The sequence below is a fragment of the Dromiciops gliroides genome, chromosome 2 (genome assembly GCF_019393635.1).
Source record: "Dromiciops gliroides isolate mDroGli1 chromosome 2, mDroGli1.pri, whole genome shotgun sequence".
NCBI classification, from domain to species: domain Eukaryota; kingdom Metazoa; phylum Chordata; class Mammalia; order Microbiotheria; family Microbiotheriidae; genus Dromiciops; species Dromiciops gliroides.
Window position 1 is genome coordinate 656625377 of NC_057862.1, and position 15540 is coordinate 656640916.

The 15540-nt window shown below is 43.3% G+C and overlaps 1 protein-coding gene across 2 annotated transcripts in view; it reads right to left on the reverse strand.

The window, feature by feature from the left end:
- The window catches only part of LOC122739962 (ATP-dependent RNA helicase DDX19B-like), a 31321-nt gene that overhangs the window by 4440 nt on the left and 11341 nt on the right, over nt 1–15540 (reverse strand). For both annotated transcript variants that reach the window (XM_043981700.1, XM_043981699.1), the window contains exons 3-9: nt 13548–13598; nt 12345–12480; nt 8758–8850; nt 5757–5859; nt 5118–5232; nt 2091–2268; nt 520–757 (exon numbers count right to left, since the gene is read on the reverse strand). In XM_043981700.1, the coding sequence (XP_043837635.1) occupies nt 520–757; nt 2091–2268; nt 5118–5232; nt 5757–5859; nt 8758–8850; nt 12345–12480; nt 13548–13598 (914 nt within the window). The remainder of the gene's footprint in view (nt 1–519; nt 758–2090; nt 2269–5117; nt 5233–5756; nt 5860–8757; nt 8851–12344; nt 12481–13547; nt 13599–15540) is intronic.

Sequence of the window (15540 nt, forward strand, 5' to 3'; positions counted from 1 at the left end):
CCCATTAAAGAGCTAAGAGTCAAGTTTCTGAAACCTTTCAAGAAGTTTCCCCATTTTTCTCACTGGGGCACTTAGGACCTTTTCCTCAAGGACACGCTGAAAGAATGAGGGAAGCCCTCCAGGACACTGGCTAGATCCTCTTTGGAGGACTGACAGGAAACCCAAAGAGGAACTGCATAGCCTGAGCAAGTATGGATGGCTCCTGCTGCACTGGGCAATGGGACAACCACATTAAGGAGACCTGGACTTCATGCAAGCCTGAGGCTTTGTAATATTAACCCAAGTACTATTCATGACAAAGACCAGTCAGGTTGCGCTGTTCCTGCTTCTGCTCAAAATGTCTCTCCCCCCAGCCCCCTTCCGGGTCAGTGATACCCCTGGGGGCTGGCTAATGGCCCCTGGAACCTTCCTTCCTTTCTGTCCTCATCAGCTACACTTATTTGGTAACTCAATGAATCTCCAGCTAAACCATTTTTTCCTACTTGGGGTTACCCCTGCACCCTGCCCGGTGCTACTCACATGACAGAAGATCACAGCTTGTGCAATGGTGATGGCCCCGTACAGATTACAGAGGGCCTGGAACTTCTCATCCCTGTCACTGCACAAAACGTAATACTGCTTAATGGTATCTAAAGTTTCCTCTTCTCGCTTCAGTTTGATGATGTTGGGGTCTGGGACAACTCTCTGAGCAAACCTCCACACGGAATCCTCGAAGGTGGCAGAGAAAAGCAGCATCTGACAATCCTTAGGCAGCATCCTAAAAGGCAAGCCCATGTGCACCAATCAGAATTTTGAACTGGAAGGTTACAGAATGCACTGCCTTCCTAGGTCAATGAAGGGCCCTGAGGCTTGAGGATACACCCTCCATCACCCTGTACCTAGAAGCATGGAACAGGACAGAATGAGAGGAAATGGAGTATCAACAAGCCACTTCACCCTCTTGGGACCTAGTTTGAATTTTCTGGCTGCAGGTCAAAAGGAGAATTCCTGAGCAGCACCCAAGTCTCAGACTAAGAAAACACTGAACTAGGAAGTCAAAAGAATCAGAATCCCAGTCCCAGACTTAACTATGATTAGCTAGGTGTGCAACGCAGTCTGCTTTTTTCCCTAGGACAGTATGAGGATCAAATGAATTAACAGACCTTCCACCCATCAATGTGAAGAAGATCATAAAACATGGAAATCTTCAATAGTGGAAGGCTTTGGGAAACAGACATCAATACATTGTTGGTAGAGCTGAGAACTGTCCAATCATTGTGGAAAATAATAGGAAGTATAGGCTTCAAATCCCTACATTGTTCATATCCTCTCACACAGCATTGCTGGGCATATTTTCCAGAAGTCATAGAAAAAATAACTCCAGTAGATGTAGTACTCAGTACACAGGATGCTCTATGCTAAGGGCTGGACACATCCTTTGAAGTTATGGAGGACAGCTCTTCCTTTTCCTTTATAATGAAGAAATGAGGCTAGAGCATCTGTGATGCAAGATCTTAATCTCCTGTGAAACAAAAATGATGCTAAACTGGTTTCAAGGGAACACAAAGCCCATCCCCCCCTCTCCAGGGCATGATCAAGCTGTTGCCAGCAGCAACCTTTGCCCAAGCACCCACCCAGGGAAGATTCTCCTCCTCCTCCTGCTATGATAGCACATGCTCCAGAATGGTCAGTTGGGAGGGGAAGGGCTGACAGAGTGGGCAGCCTGAGCTGTCAGCTGCAGGGGACAAATCATCAAAGAAGTGAACCTCTGGGCCAGACAGGATAAACCAATCCCTGCATTGCTATGGAATCCTTCTATTGTGGTGACAGTCCTAAAGCCACCACCACACAGACTGAGATGGGGTCAAGAGTCCCTCATTCTGTCACTATGTCTTCAGCAGCAATTACAGCTAAGACATTGCCAAGGAAGACAAGCTGCAGTCTGTAGTGCCATGCAGGGAACTGCTCTGGCCTCCCTCAGTAAGGGGCGCTCCTCTTGGATCAACAGCACAGTTTTCAGCTTCAAGGCCCTAGGCCAGAGAAGGAAGCTTGGGAGGAGAGCTGATTTCCTCTGGGAAGATTCCCTGCCCCACCCCCACAGCACCTTGTACCTCTGGATGCGGATGCTCTGATCCTGATGGCCTTGGGTAGCAATCATCACATCAGCTTCGTCCAGAACAAACACCTTGATCTTTTTGGGGTCAATGAATTTCAGCTTGGAGCACCAATCCAGAACGGTGCCAGGGGTGCCAATTACAATCTGCTCACTGATCTTCTGACCTCTTTCCACTGTCAAAGCAAAACCAGCTCAGCCTGAGATTGCTTGGGGTCATCAAAGAGTTTCTGAGCTTCTCACCTGGCTCATCCCCCTGGTCCCACAGAATGATCATAGGACCCCAGAAGGAGCCCAGGCAAAGAGAAGACAAAGGAAAACCCACTGATGGGAAGCCTAAAGTTTCGTGCTGGCTTTTAAATCCACAGACAGAAACCTAAGAGGCAAAACTGCCCTGTGGCTCCTCCTTTGGCCTCCAGAGCCAGCCTCCACATGCTGGCACTTCATTCTTGGCAGGCACTCCTCACTCCTCACCCTCCTCTTCACCACCACCATCCCACCTGAGGCCCTGGCTACTTCCTGTCAGACATGCCTCCAACCCCCTGGGCACACTGCTTCCACACTCAGCTTTCCATGTCCCTTGCCAGACTGTCAATTCTGACAGCAATGAAGAGTTTGTAAGAGGTTCAGCCATTCTGAAAAGCAATCTGGAGTTATGCTGCTTGAGGGAAAAATGGACTGAAGTGGCCCCAAGTTCCACTGCCAGGCAGATGCTCCAAGGAACCCCCAAAAAACCAAGAGGCTCCATGTGCACCAAGACTGACAGGAACACATCTGGTCCTAGCACAGACCTAGAAAGAAAGCCCTTCCTGCATGTGTGCTGACACTCGGGCCTACTCTGCTGTCTGGTCCTGGACCTTCCCTCAGCTGCCTGCACTAGCCTTCCACCAGGCCAGGCTAGCTCCCATGGATGACACTCTTCTGGGAGCCTCCAGCCTCCATTCTGCTGTCAGCTCTGTTCCTCTGAGACCCCAAAACCTCGGCCCAGGCCAGCTACCTCCATCCCCACCCCCACCGCCCAGGTTTTTAGCTCCCATTCGGGGGCTGTCTTCCCCCCCCTTACCACAGAAGCTCTGTGGGGACAAGGCCTTTCTTTTGCTTGTAGCTGTGTTCCCAAAGCTCCGCTCAAGGCCTGGCAAGTACTAGGGCACAGGAGTGTATGGGAACATTACTGGGTGATAAGAAACAGTGAAAACTTGCAAAGAATTCAGAGCAGCAGAATAAAGAAAGGAAAAACAGAAAACACCAAAATAGCCAACCTAAATAGAAAGAACCCAAAATCCAAAATTAAATTTAAAATCTAGGGGCAATGACCCAGCTTGGCGCCAAGGAAATGCATCTCCCTGGGTCCTTTTGGGAGGTAAGAGATAACAGGTGTGGAGTATCACATATCCTATTAGACATGGCTGATGTCTTGATTGGTGACACATTCCCTGCCTTTAGGGAACTTATGTTCTAAAGGAAGACATAAGATGGACAAGAGAAAATCTCTCTGGGAGACAGCAGTTTTGTGAGCTCCAAAGCTCAGCCTTGAAAGAAATGAGGGATTCTATAGAGTGGAGATTAGGAAGGAGAGAGCCAGATCAAAGGCACCAAGGGGTTGGAGAGTGGTGCTGGAGACAGCATGGTGTCTGATGTGCAGAATGCAAGGAAGACAGGGATGGATACAAAGAAGGGCAAGGGAGAAAGGCACCAAATGCTGAAGAGCTTTAAATGCCCTGGATCTTAGCGCTAACAAGAAACCAATGGCGTTTACTGAGCAAGAGCACAGGCAACAGAGATTACAATTTGTGGCATCATTAGAATAGGGAACTTCAGGGGCAGCTAGGTGGCACAGTGAATAGAGTACTGGCCCTGGATTCAGGAGGACCTGAGTTCGAGTCTTGCCTCAGACACTTGACACTTACTAGCTGTGTGACCCTGGTCAAGTCACTTAACCCTCACTGCCCCACAAAAAAACAAAACAACAACAACAAAGAATAGGGAACTTTAGGTAGGGAAACTCCTTCTACCAATCCTGGGGGCACCTTCCCTTCAAATGTTAAATGACTTGCCCAGGGTCATGCAGCCAGTGGAGTCTTCCTGGTTTCCAGACTGGTTTTCTATCCACTATGTCATGTGCCTCTCTGGCAGGAAGGTAAAATAACAAAGAAAAGAAAGCAAGAATTAAAAAAAAAACACAAGAAAGAACAATCTGCCACAGGTTCCTTCTGTCTCCTATAGCAACTGCAGGTCTGCTCTCCAAGTGCTGCCTCTCTGACCTGTCATTTCTTTGGCCTAAAATGCCCTTCTCCCTCCTGCCTGTCCAGACAAATCCTACCCAACTTTCCAGAACTAGCTCAGGTATTACCTTTCTCAATTAATATTTCCTGACCATGTCAGCCAAGATTCTTTTTGAAGAAAACAACTAGAGTCTGATTGTCCTTTGTGGGCCAAAGAACCAGGGCATTACTTTGTGCAGCTGTTAAACTGAGGAGAGGGATTTGAAGCAAACAGCATTTTACAGTATTCCCCAACATTTTTTTTTTTCTTTTGCGGGGCAGTGGGGGTTAAGTGACTTGCCCAGAGTCACACAGCTAGTAAGTGTCAAGTGTCTGAGGCCAGATTTGAACTCAGGTCCTCCTGAATCCAGGGCCGGTGCTTTATCTACTTCGCCACCTAGCTGTCCCCCTCCACAACATTTTTGAAACAAACTTTTTTTGAACAATCCTGGAAGTATGCGTGTCTAGTCTCAGAACATTCTACCACCTGCTCAAAAAGTAAAAATAAGCAATAAAAATGTCAATTCCTACTCCACTGAAGAGCACTGCCTCAGTTACTGACAACACTTTGAATGTTTCACAAGCCCCTTCCAGAGGATTTCTGAGTGTTTCTTTTCTTTCATCCAAAGTGCACGTCACTCCAGACTGACGGCCTCTTTTCAAGACTGAAATTTGTGGGTCTCACCAGCATCTGCGTCCAATGTCCCTCAATTCAAACCGTCCCCCCCCCCCTCAATCTAGTAGCCTTTAGGAAAGAGACTCACACTTGTTGCCTCGAACAGCATAGGCCAGCTTAAGGTCTGGATAAAATTTGCCCATCTGCTCAATCACCTTTCCCGTCTGAAGAGCCAGCTCATAAGTGGGTGAGAGGCACAAACACTGAAAAAGAAAAAGCAAAGGATACTTGAGGCCTTTCTGGGCATGGCCACTAGGAAGGAAGCTTCCTACTGTTTAGTACAAAGCAGAACTGAAATACCTGTTTCCAGGAGCTGGGGCACACGGGGACAGAGGGATTTTTACTTTTCCATAACCCCAGCAACATATGCAATGAAGGGCAAGGGACAGATTCCCCCCCACCCTCATCTTTCAATTACAATACTCCTCATGGACATCTTTTGGCTGTCCCATAGTGGCTGGCAACCTCAGCATTATGGTGCCTCTGCACAGGTGCCCTGACTTGGGCAAATGCTGCTTTTCAGAGATGGACCCAGGTGTAGCTAGACAAACTAAAGCCTTTCTAATATGATCAAAGCTTGGGCCTCAAAGAACTGCTCAAATCTGCTGGAACAAAGAAGGCCTTGAGATTCCAGTTGGAAATTCCCCTTCCCTCCAAGGCCTTGCTAGCTTTTCATTGGCTCTCCAATGGTGCACCAGGCAGGGGACCCTCACCCACCCACCCTTACCTGGGGGTATCTGTTCAGTGGTTCCACGTGGCTGAGCATAGCCAGGACAAAGGCCGCTGTTTTACCGGTACCAGACTGAGACTGGGCGATCAGGTTCTGTGGGCTGCACCAGGACAGAGCAGCTATCTCAAAAATCAAGTTTGTTTTCAAAATGCCTAAGTTCAAGGACTGGTGTGAAGGTAATTTAAACACCAACTCTGGAGCAAAATTACTTTTCTTTTTTAGTTTTTTCCTCATAAATTTAGACAAATGATCAAACAGAAAAAAATGGGAAATAAAATCTTACACGAACCCCCCAATATCTAACACAGTTAAAACAAATGAATGAACCAGACAACAAATAAAAATATCCAAGCTCTATGTCCCTTCTCAGTTCTATCTGAAGTTCTGATACCATTGGCTTTCTTTATCTCTTAAACACAAAGACTAGGATTCTCTCTATAATTCTGGTCTTCTGATCAACTTTGTATCATTTCATGTCAGTCCAATATTCTAACCCATCAATTAACCATAATTTATTCAGTTACTCTCCAACTGTCGGCATAGACATTTTCAGTTGCGTGGGTTTTTTAAAAATTATTTTTGTGCAGCTACGTCCTTTTTTCGTTTTTTTATGAATATGGTCCTAGTAAGAGAATTGTGGGGACAACACCTATGTGCACCTTTGGAGTTCTTGTTCTATATAATGCAAGACTGCATTCCAAAATCTTTACATCCTTCTACGGTCACACCAATAATGTATCAGAAGCCCCATTTCTCTACACTCCTGGAGTTTTTAACTTCTATCTATCTAGGGAGAGGAAAAGATCATTCTAGTGGAGATAAGGTAACATATCATAATATTTCCTTGGTTTTGTACTTCTCTGAAAAGTTGGGTAATTCTTCATATTTGGATTGCACTTTGTATTTCCTGCGTCAAAAATTACCTGTTCATCCCTAGACAATTATTCCTCTGGGAAGAATCTATTAGCCTTATAGATACATCTTACTCCTTATAACTCTGGAAGTCAGACCTTTGTCATCTTTTCAAATCCCCTTGGAGCCATCTATGACTCCTTCTCCTTCACCCTAATGTCTAATCTCTTGCTAGATCTTATTGACTTACCCACATTCCTGATTGGGCTATAAGTCTGCTTTTTGGTACTGCTTTAGTTATAGCCTTTAAATCCTATATGTTGTCTCTGAATCATTAGTTTTATGGAATGCAAACATGTTTAGAGCTTCTCTTTTCCCAATTGTTTCTATCCATGTCTATTAGTTCTTGCTTAATACTTTCCCCAACTCCATAATATATGCTCTCATTCTTCTCTATTGTTAAATTTATCATGTAATTATAATAAGGTGTTAACATTTCCTACTTCTTCATTAGGAAATAGTAAGAAGCCATTTTTTCTTGCAAGACTGAGGTATTTCTTGTGTTTTACTACAGAATGATGGGTGGGTATAAATTTATTTTGCTTTTTGCTTTTTTTTTTTTTTTGCAGGGCAATGAGGGTTAAGTGACTTTCCCAGGGTCACACAGCTAGTTAAGTGTCAAGTGTCTGAGGCAGGATTTGAACTCAGTCAGGTACTCCTGCACCCAGGGCCAGTGCTTTATCCACTACTCTACCTAGCTGCCCCAGGTGGGTATATATTTAAAACTGAGATACTTAAAAATTTTAACACCCTTTCTTTGAAACATACTTCAATATTTCTGGATGAAGTATGCTTCTTATAAATAGCATATTGATGAATTCTGTTTTAAACTCAATTCTTTGTTGTTTGTCATTTTAATAGAGTTTAGACCATTAATTTTCAAGTTTATCTATTTTTTCACACTGTGATTCTTGTGATTAAGCCAATATTACCTCGATGAGCCTACTCTAAAGAAGACTCTTCTGTATTTTATTACTACCACGGCAGATTCTTTACCGAGTTCCCCTTTATCAATGAGACTCCCTTGGAGCTGTGCTTTGGGATTCCCCTGCACTAGTCCCCTCTCTCCTTTTATCTTCTGTCTTTTTTTTCCATTTCTCTGAAAACTTCTGAAACATCTGGTGACTTAGCCAATATGGTATTCTGAGGGTTCTTCTTTTTTTTTTTTTTAAGCAATGGGTTTTTCTTTGTTTGAGCAGGAGGAACTACTTGAAATACCTAATTGGGAGTGAGAGTTCTGACTGTTCTCCCAAGACATCTTTCAAATATTTCTCTCTCGTCTCCTGCACCCTTCAAGCACAGAACTCTGTCTGTTAGATGACCCAGCCTGTTATTTTGTTGACAGTACATTTGGCTCTCATCCTCTATGGCTTGGGCCAGCTCCCAGAACTGTCCTGGATGCCTGACTTTTCTTCCCTGTTGTAACAGTGTCAGAACTCAGGTGTCTGGTCACATTCAGTGCTGGGTTCTACTTGTGTGTTACTGCTGCCTAGTTCACCAATTCAAGAAAGCTTTCTTTGACAATTTCTTAAACTGTCATTTTAGTTCTCTACATTTTAGAACTGGTGTAAAGGAGACACCAGTGATCCTTAGATGCTGCCTCTCTACTTCCTATGCCATGATCTGCATCCCTACCACAGATCTCAGATTCCTGCATCACACTCTAACTAGCCCCTATTTCTATAACAGATATTCATAGTTTCATTAATAGTGTAAGTTTTAATAAAAGTCAATGTCAAATATTTCAGGTAAATAATGTATTAAAGATACTTTGGGGCAGCTAGGTGGCAGAGTGGATAGAGCACTGGCCCTGGAATCAGGAGTACCTGAGTTCAAATCTGGCCTCACACACTTAACACTTACTAGCTGTGTGACCCTGGGCAAGTCACTTAACCCCAATTGCCTCACTAAAAAAAAAATTCATACAAGAGATACATTAAGTCTGGTCTTCTTGGAGGAACATTTGTAATAATACTAATCTATGATCTTGAAAATGATAGCAGCTAAACCAGACTACTCAAAATAGCCTGCAACTGGGAAGACTTAAAGCTACCTTAGGAAAGGACTCAACTGTGTGGATACATACGGTTCAGCAAGCATCATGGGTAGTGCGGTCTCTTGTATCTTAGATGGCCGGTTAAAGCCCATAGCATAGACCCCTTGCAGAAGCTGTGGTTTCCTGGATGGAACAGAATGAAATTGGCTGATCATCCCAAAACACAGTAGGTAAGTGATAATTCAGTCTACTTCCCATCTAGCAAAGAGTGGCCCCCAGTGCTATCAACCAGACACTTCTCCAGGACATCAACACCAGCACCTTTTCTCACAATTTCTATCTTCGATGGCTTCTTTAACTTAGAAGATTCAGAATAACTATCTTTCTGAGAACAACACAAACTTCCATCCAGCCACAAATCAGGCCAGGCCTCGATGTTGAATCTTTTTTGAAAACTGCAGGAGTTATGATTATCAAGTGATTCATAGCAGACAACTGAAAAAACTTATTTAAATAGAAGTTGTTTCTTATGATAAAAAGAACTTAAGTTTACAGCACAGGAGTTCGGTTGTGATTACTCTCAGTACAGACACTTAACAGAATCCGATGTAGGTCAGGGGTGGGGAAGCACATAACATGAAGGCCCAAGTTGGGTTGTGAAAGTTTAAGAAGTTTGACAATGACAGCGACCTAGTCTCAAGTCCTAGGTCTCACTTGAATCAAAGACCTGATCTCCCTTCCTTGAGGAGGAGACGATTTCAGGGAGGAATCTTCATTCTCTAAAAGAGAACCATTCTTGTCAATGGTGACCAAACTAAGATGATGTCTTTGCTCACTTTAATTAAGAAAAGAATATCTTTGTTCACCTTTGATCAGACTGAAAGGGGAGTAAGGGTGGCAGTGGGACCTCAGGCAGCCTCCTGGGGCTGTGGCAGCCTTTATGGCCACCAAGGCCCTCTGCCCTGAGCCCATTTGAAAGACAGTATGGGATTGGCCTAGGGAATGAGAAGGTAGTCAGAAATCCCTTCCTGAGCCCCAACAGACTAGAGGTCACTGTCTTCAGTTCCTGCTTCAAAGACTGTGGAGTGGAAGTTGCAAGAAAAGGATTACATGATGTTTTTCTAATCTTCAGTGATTAAAGTAATTCCAGTTGAACTTCATGGTTCAAGAATACCTGCTACATTAAAAAGAAGTTTAACTTTTGAATATGCTGGAATAACTTGAATTTAAGTTTAACCCACAATCCAGGGAGTAATTAGATCCATGAAAGTATTTTTTCTGATTGTGTGCTAGCCAAACTGCATACCTATGGTTCTCCTCTGCTGGGGAGTTCCACCTTTTGTTCCCTGCTTACTATAAAACCTAAGTTGGCAGTTGCTTGGGAGAGAATAGTGTCTAATCCTTTCACAAAACAGAAAGGATAAGCAATATTGGTAAACTGTCTCAGACAATCTGTGGCTAAAATGAAGAGCACAGTACCAAAAAACATTGACTTGATCATTCGATTTCACAAAGGTGTAATTGCTATTCACAAAATCTCAAGGAAAAGAAAAAGAAATGACAATAAAAGAGTAGGCAGCTAGATTTCTAATATCATTCAAGGCTGCTCTTTTAGCTAGATTGGCTAGTTGGTTAGTGCCATTAACTATTTAATAACCAAAATCATCTCAATTTAGCAAGTGTGTATTATTTCCCTAAATAATTTTCTGCCTACACCCTGAGCTTGTAATTCAACAGGCTTCCTAAGAGCACTTTTTGCCTGCAGACTCCAGTTCACAAACACAAAATACTCTCCAAGCATAACCTTTCTATGTCCTTCCTTTGAAAGCAGAGGACCACAAAGCCCCTGCTTCTGAATCTGCTGCCAAGGCTACTTGGAGGAGGCATCTAATGAAGACTCAGCTACTCGGAGTGCTCCCACTGATTCGCCACTTTCCCCTGATACAATAAATTATAGATTTGACACAAAAAACAAACCAAGTCCATTATCAAATATAGGTTCAATGTTGTATCATCTGGCTATTCGCTATTGTCAAACACAAGAGAATCCGTCTTTCAAGGAGACCAAATTATGTCAATATTATAGAAGAATTCATTCTTTTAAAAAATCAAGGGGCAGCTAGGTAGCACAGTGGATAAAGCACTGGCCTTGAATTCAGGAGTACCTGAGTTCAAATCCAGCCTCAGACCCTTGACACTTACTAGCTGTGTGACCCTGGGCAAGTCACTTAACCCTCATTGCCCCGCAAAAAAAAAACCAAAAAAAAAAAAACCAAAAAAAACCAAAAAAAAAATCAAACAGGTACAGGAATCAATGAGAACTTCTGCAGTTCTAGAAAAACATAAGTGAAACAGACAAATCTGAGTAGACTTTGCCCCTGGTGACTGCTGCGTGGGGTGGCCACTTCAACAGAAGTGAAACAAGGAGGAAAGAGTGGAATGTGTCTTGATAGTGTGTTACAAAGGAAGAAAAAAAAAAGAAGGATCTCTTAACAGAGCTACTTCTTGATCTTAGCTGCCAATTTTTCATTAGCAGCATCATCAGGTTCCACTAAGCTCCACTTCAATGCTCTTAAAACCAAATACAGTTGCAGTTATGTGGCGCAGTGGATAAAGCACTGGCCCTGGATTCAGGAGGACATGAGTTCAAATCTGTACTCAGACACTTGACACTTACTAGTTGTGTGACCCTGGGCAAGTCGCTTAACCCTCATTGTCCCACAAAATAAATAAACAAACAAACAAATAAAACAAACAAAAACTCAAATACAAAAGTGGTATTAAGCAGGTGCAGACCAGGCAGCTCAGCCCTGTGGCCCTTCCCAAAGGGTGTGTTCTAAGTGCACCCATTATGAAGCTTACAAACGAGTAAGACAACCCCTGACCTCATGGTGTATCTATTCTAATGAGGGAAGATGAGTAGAGCTCCAGTAGGAAAGGGGGCTGTGCACAGAGCTTGAGGCCAAGACCACAGCCTCTTTGGAGGGGGCAACATCAAAGTCTTTACTTTGCCCAAGGCAGGACTAGGTATTAGATGGCTCTATGGATGACCACATCACAGCCTCTACTCTCAAAGATCTGACCCCTAATTGGGGAGGAGAGACAAAACATGTATACACATGTAAGAATGATATACAAGGGGAATGGAATAAGAGCAAGAGAGAGAGACCCAAACAAAATTCCAAGAGACTTGAAAAAAGGTTTGCTTTCAGTTTGTGCAGGGGGAAAAATCAGGGAAGGCTTCTTGGAGGAGGCACCTGAGTTGGGCTTTGCAGGAAGGGAATGTGTACAAGTAGAGACAGGGAAGGAATATATGGGCTGGTGGTAGGTGGATGTCAGTTCAATTCAACAAGCATTTCTTAAGTGCTCTCTGTGTACCCGAAAGTGGGCTAAGTTTCAGGGATGGAGACAACAATAAAAACCCTCAGGAGCTGCTGCTCTCATACTGGAATGTCCTAGGTAAATATACAACAGTTGGGAATCAACAGCACCAAGGGGAAATGGCTAAGCAGTCATGAATGGTGCCTGTACACGGGTGAGTACATGTGTGTGCATAAAGGAGAGCAGAGTGAGAGAGGTCCAAGCTCTCTGGTTAGCTCTGATATATCACCATCCCACCATTGCTTCTCCAATTCCAAGTCCTTGGCAACAGGGAGAACAAGACAAGTGATACTTACAGCCGAAGCTCTTCAAAAGACTTCACTGAATAGAGGGGGGAATTCGGGTCCCGCTGTAGGACCTCCACTTGATTGGTGTTGTTCACGAGGTTGCTTCTCATCAGCTTGTTGAGCAATGACTGAACAGCTCTGTCTTCTACAAGTGGGATGACAAGTCCAGCCAATCAAAGTGGTTACAAGAGATGACGCACACCTACTTAGTCCAATCACTCACTGTCTGGTCCTGGGGGTCTGTCAACAAACATCCTTCCTCCTTAAGACTTTTCTCCCATTCCTCAGTCAAATTTTTCACTTCTCATTTTGGCCTCACCCAAAACTCCAATCTAGAAACCAAACTCCAAAAATGATCAAGTTTTGCACAGAAGGTGCAAAAACTGGGGCAGCTTGGTGGTGCAGTAGATAAAGCACTGGCCCTGGATTCAAGAGAACCTGAGTTCAAATCTGCCTTCAGACATTTGAAACTTACTAGCTGTGTGACCCTGGACAAGTCACTTAGCCCTCATTGCCCTCCCTCAAAGAAAAAGAAAGAAGGTGCAAAAACTGGTAAACTATTTTAGATGGAGAATATGAACTGATATTAATGGACAGAGCTGACATCTTAAAACTTTGGTCAGGCACAATAACACTGTGCACATTGCTGTCTCTGTAAGGATCAGCTGACTGACCATTACTTGGAAGGCCCCTAGGAAGACAGAATTCATCCCTAGACTATTTCAGAGCCTTAGGCCTTCCTGCTGCCAGTCAGTCCTATAACAGAAGCTCCTCAGGAGTAAGAATCATATTCTTTTTATTGTGTTCTACAACACAGGGCCTTGACAGTGAAGAGGTGTTCAATTATTTTCAGTCATGTCAGACCTGATGTGACCCCCACTTGGGCTTTTCTTGGCAAAGATACTGGAATGGTTGGTTTGTCATTTATTTTTCTAGCTCATTTTACAGATGAGGAAACTGAGGCAAACAGGGTGAACTGACTTGCCCAGGGTCACACCAGTACTAAGTGTCTGAGACCAGATCTGAATTCACAAAGATAAGTCTTCATGATGCCAATCCTGGTGCTCTACCCTCTGGGCCACCTATAAAAGATTCTAAGTCATTTGTCAAAATGAAGTTCTTTAAAAAAAACTTTGAAGGAACACCCTGAACCTTTTAGAACTTAATTCCCAGCATCTAATTTCTCTTCTGCTCTAAGAAAGCCCAAGTTACCTTTCTCTTCTTCATCTGTTTTCCCTGAATTCTCATCCACTTTGACAATACCTGTATCAGAAAGATAACTGCAATTATTCAAGGACATCTCAGAGATCTGACCATTTAAATACTATGACAGATTTAGTTGCAGTGTCATCTGAGGGAGGAGCCCCTCTGGTAGCCACACTCTGGCTATTCTAGCCATCCCAAATTAAAAAAAAAACAATATCAATTTAGCACTGGTAGTTAAAGGCTATCAGGGAGTTTCTGTGGTCATCTGCTGGACAGCTACTTGCACATGAAGCACAAATGTACTTATAAAACTGGGGGTTTTGTTCTTCAAACCCCACACCATCATTTTACTAACACTATTTTTATTTTTTAGTGAGGTAATTGGGGTTAAGTGACTTGCCCAGGGTCACACAGCTAGTAAGTGTCAAGTGTCTGAGGCCAGATTTGAACTCAGGTCCTCCTGAATCCAGGGCCAGTGCTTTATCCACTACTAACACTATTAAATAAATTTGCAGCTATAGTATCTATCATCTAATAAGGTTTCCATAATTGGACATTTTGGGCTTACAGAATTCTACCATTTATTAGGTACAATGTGTGGACATAAACATGAAATGATTATTTCTCTCTTTTACTAATAATCAATTACTGAATTATATTAAACTGAAGGAAATTGTTGATGGATAATGAGATTGCCCAAATCTCCTTGCCTTTTCCTTCTGGGTGGGAGAACCCACTGAACTAAAGCAGAGCTTCTTAAAATTTTTTCCATTCTCAACCCTTTTTTTCCCCCTAGAAATTTTTATGGGACCCCAGATATAAGCATATAAACTAGGTACACACAACCTTTAGCTGTTGCCAAATTTTTCATAACCCCCTACGTTCAGTTACAGGCCCCAAAGTTTAAGAAACTCTGAACTAGACAAGCTTATAAAAATTTAATCTAAAGTGTTCTACTCAGGCGTGGGTGGGAGTAGATCCTTTGTCTAGAAAGCCTGAGGTTTGGGGTGAGCTAGGAGAGAGTGATCAAAGTCAGGTCTCCCAGTCTCTCATTAGAATAAGTCCATCTCTCATCATCTTTCTCATTAACCAATCAGAGTTGATAGCCATCCTCAGAAACACCACTCTTCCAAGGGCTTATCAGCTTTGAGTGGGTTCCATGAGGAGGCTCTGACATTCAAGAGTGCCCCTGACTCCATTTATTAATTGTCCACTAGCAATAATTAATAAAATCATTACCCAGAAATTCTGTCTCCTAAACGTTTTATACATAACACAAAGAAACACTTTCTTTCTGGTGAGATAAAGACCATCACACAACTTACTATCTATACATCTGAAACTTGATAGAGGCAGCTTGGCCTGGTAGATGGCAGGACAGCCTTGGAGTCAGGGAAACCTGGGTTCATGTCCCCCCTTGATATATAGAGCCTATGATTCTAAGTAAGTCCCTTCACCTCTCAGAACCCTAAACAACCCTCTAAGGCCATAAATTCCATTGACATTCATTTAATCAGTCAATAAGCATTTATTTAAGGTGAATATGTGCCAGGAACTGGAAAGTGCAATCAAGGAAACACTACTGGAGAAATTCTTGTATCCCAACAAGGAAGACAAGTCCACATTTAAGCATGGATAGAATAAAACAGTAGATTTAAGGGAATGAATTACAAGAAGGCCAAGAAGGAAGGCAGTAGCAGCTGGGAGATCAAGAAGGCTTCATGCAGAAGATGCAACTTGAGTCTCCAGATAGTCATGAAGAAAGGGATTCTAAGGAGTGAAAGTGAGAGGGGAGCACACCTCAGCCACGGGAAGACAGGAGGAGTGTCATATGTGAGGAACAGAGAGACAGACAGGTTGGCTAAATGGAAGTGTGGGAAGGGGGAGTAATGTTCAATGAAGCTAGAAATAGATTGGAGCCAAGTTATGAAAGTCTTTAAAGAGTTAACAGAAGGGGGGCAGCTAGGTGGCGCAGTAGATAAAGCACAGGCCCTGGATT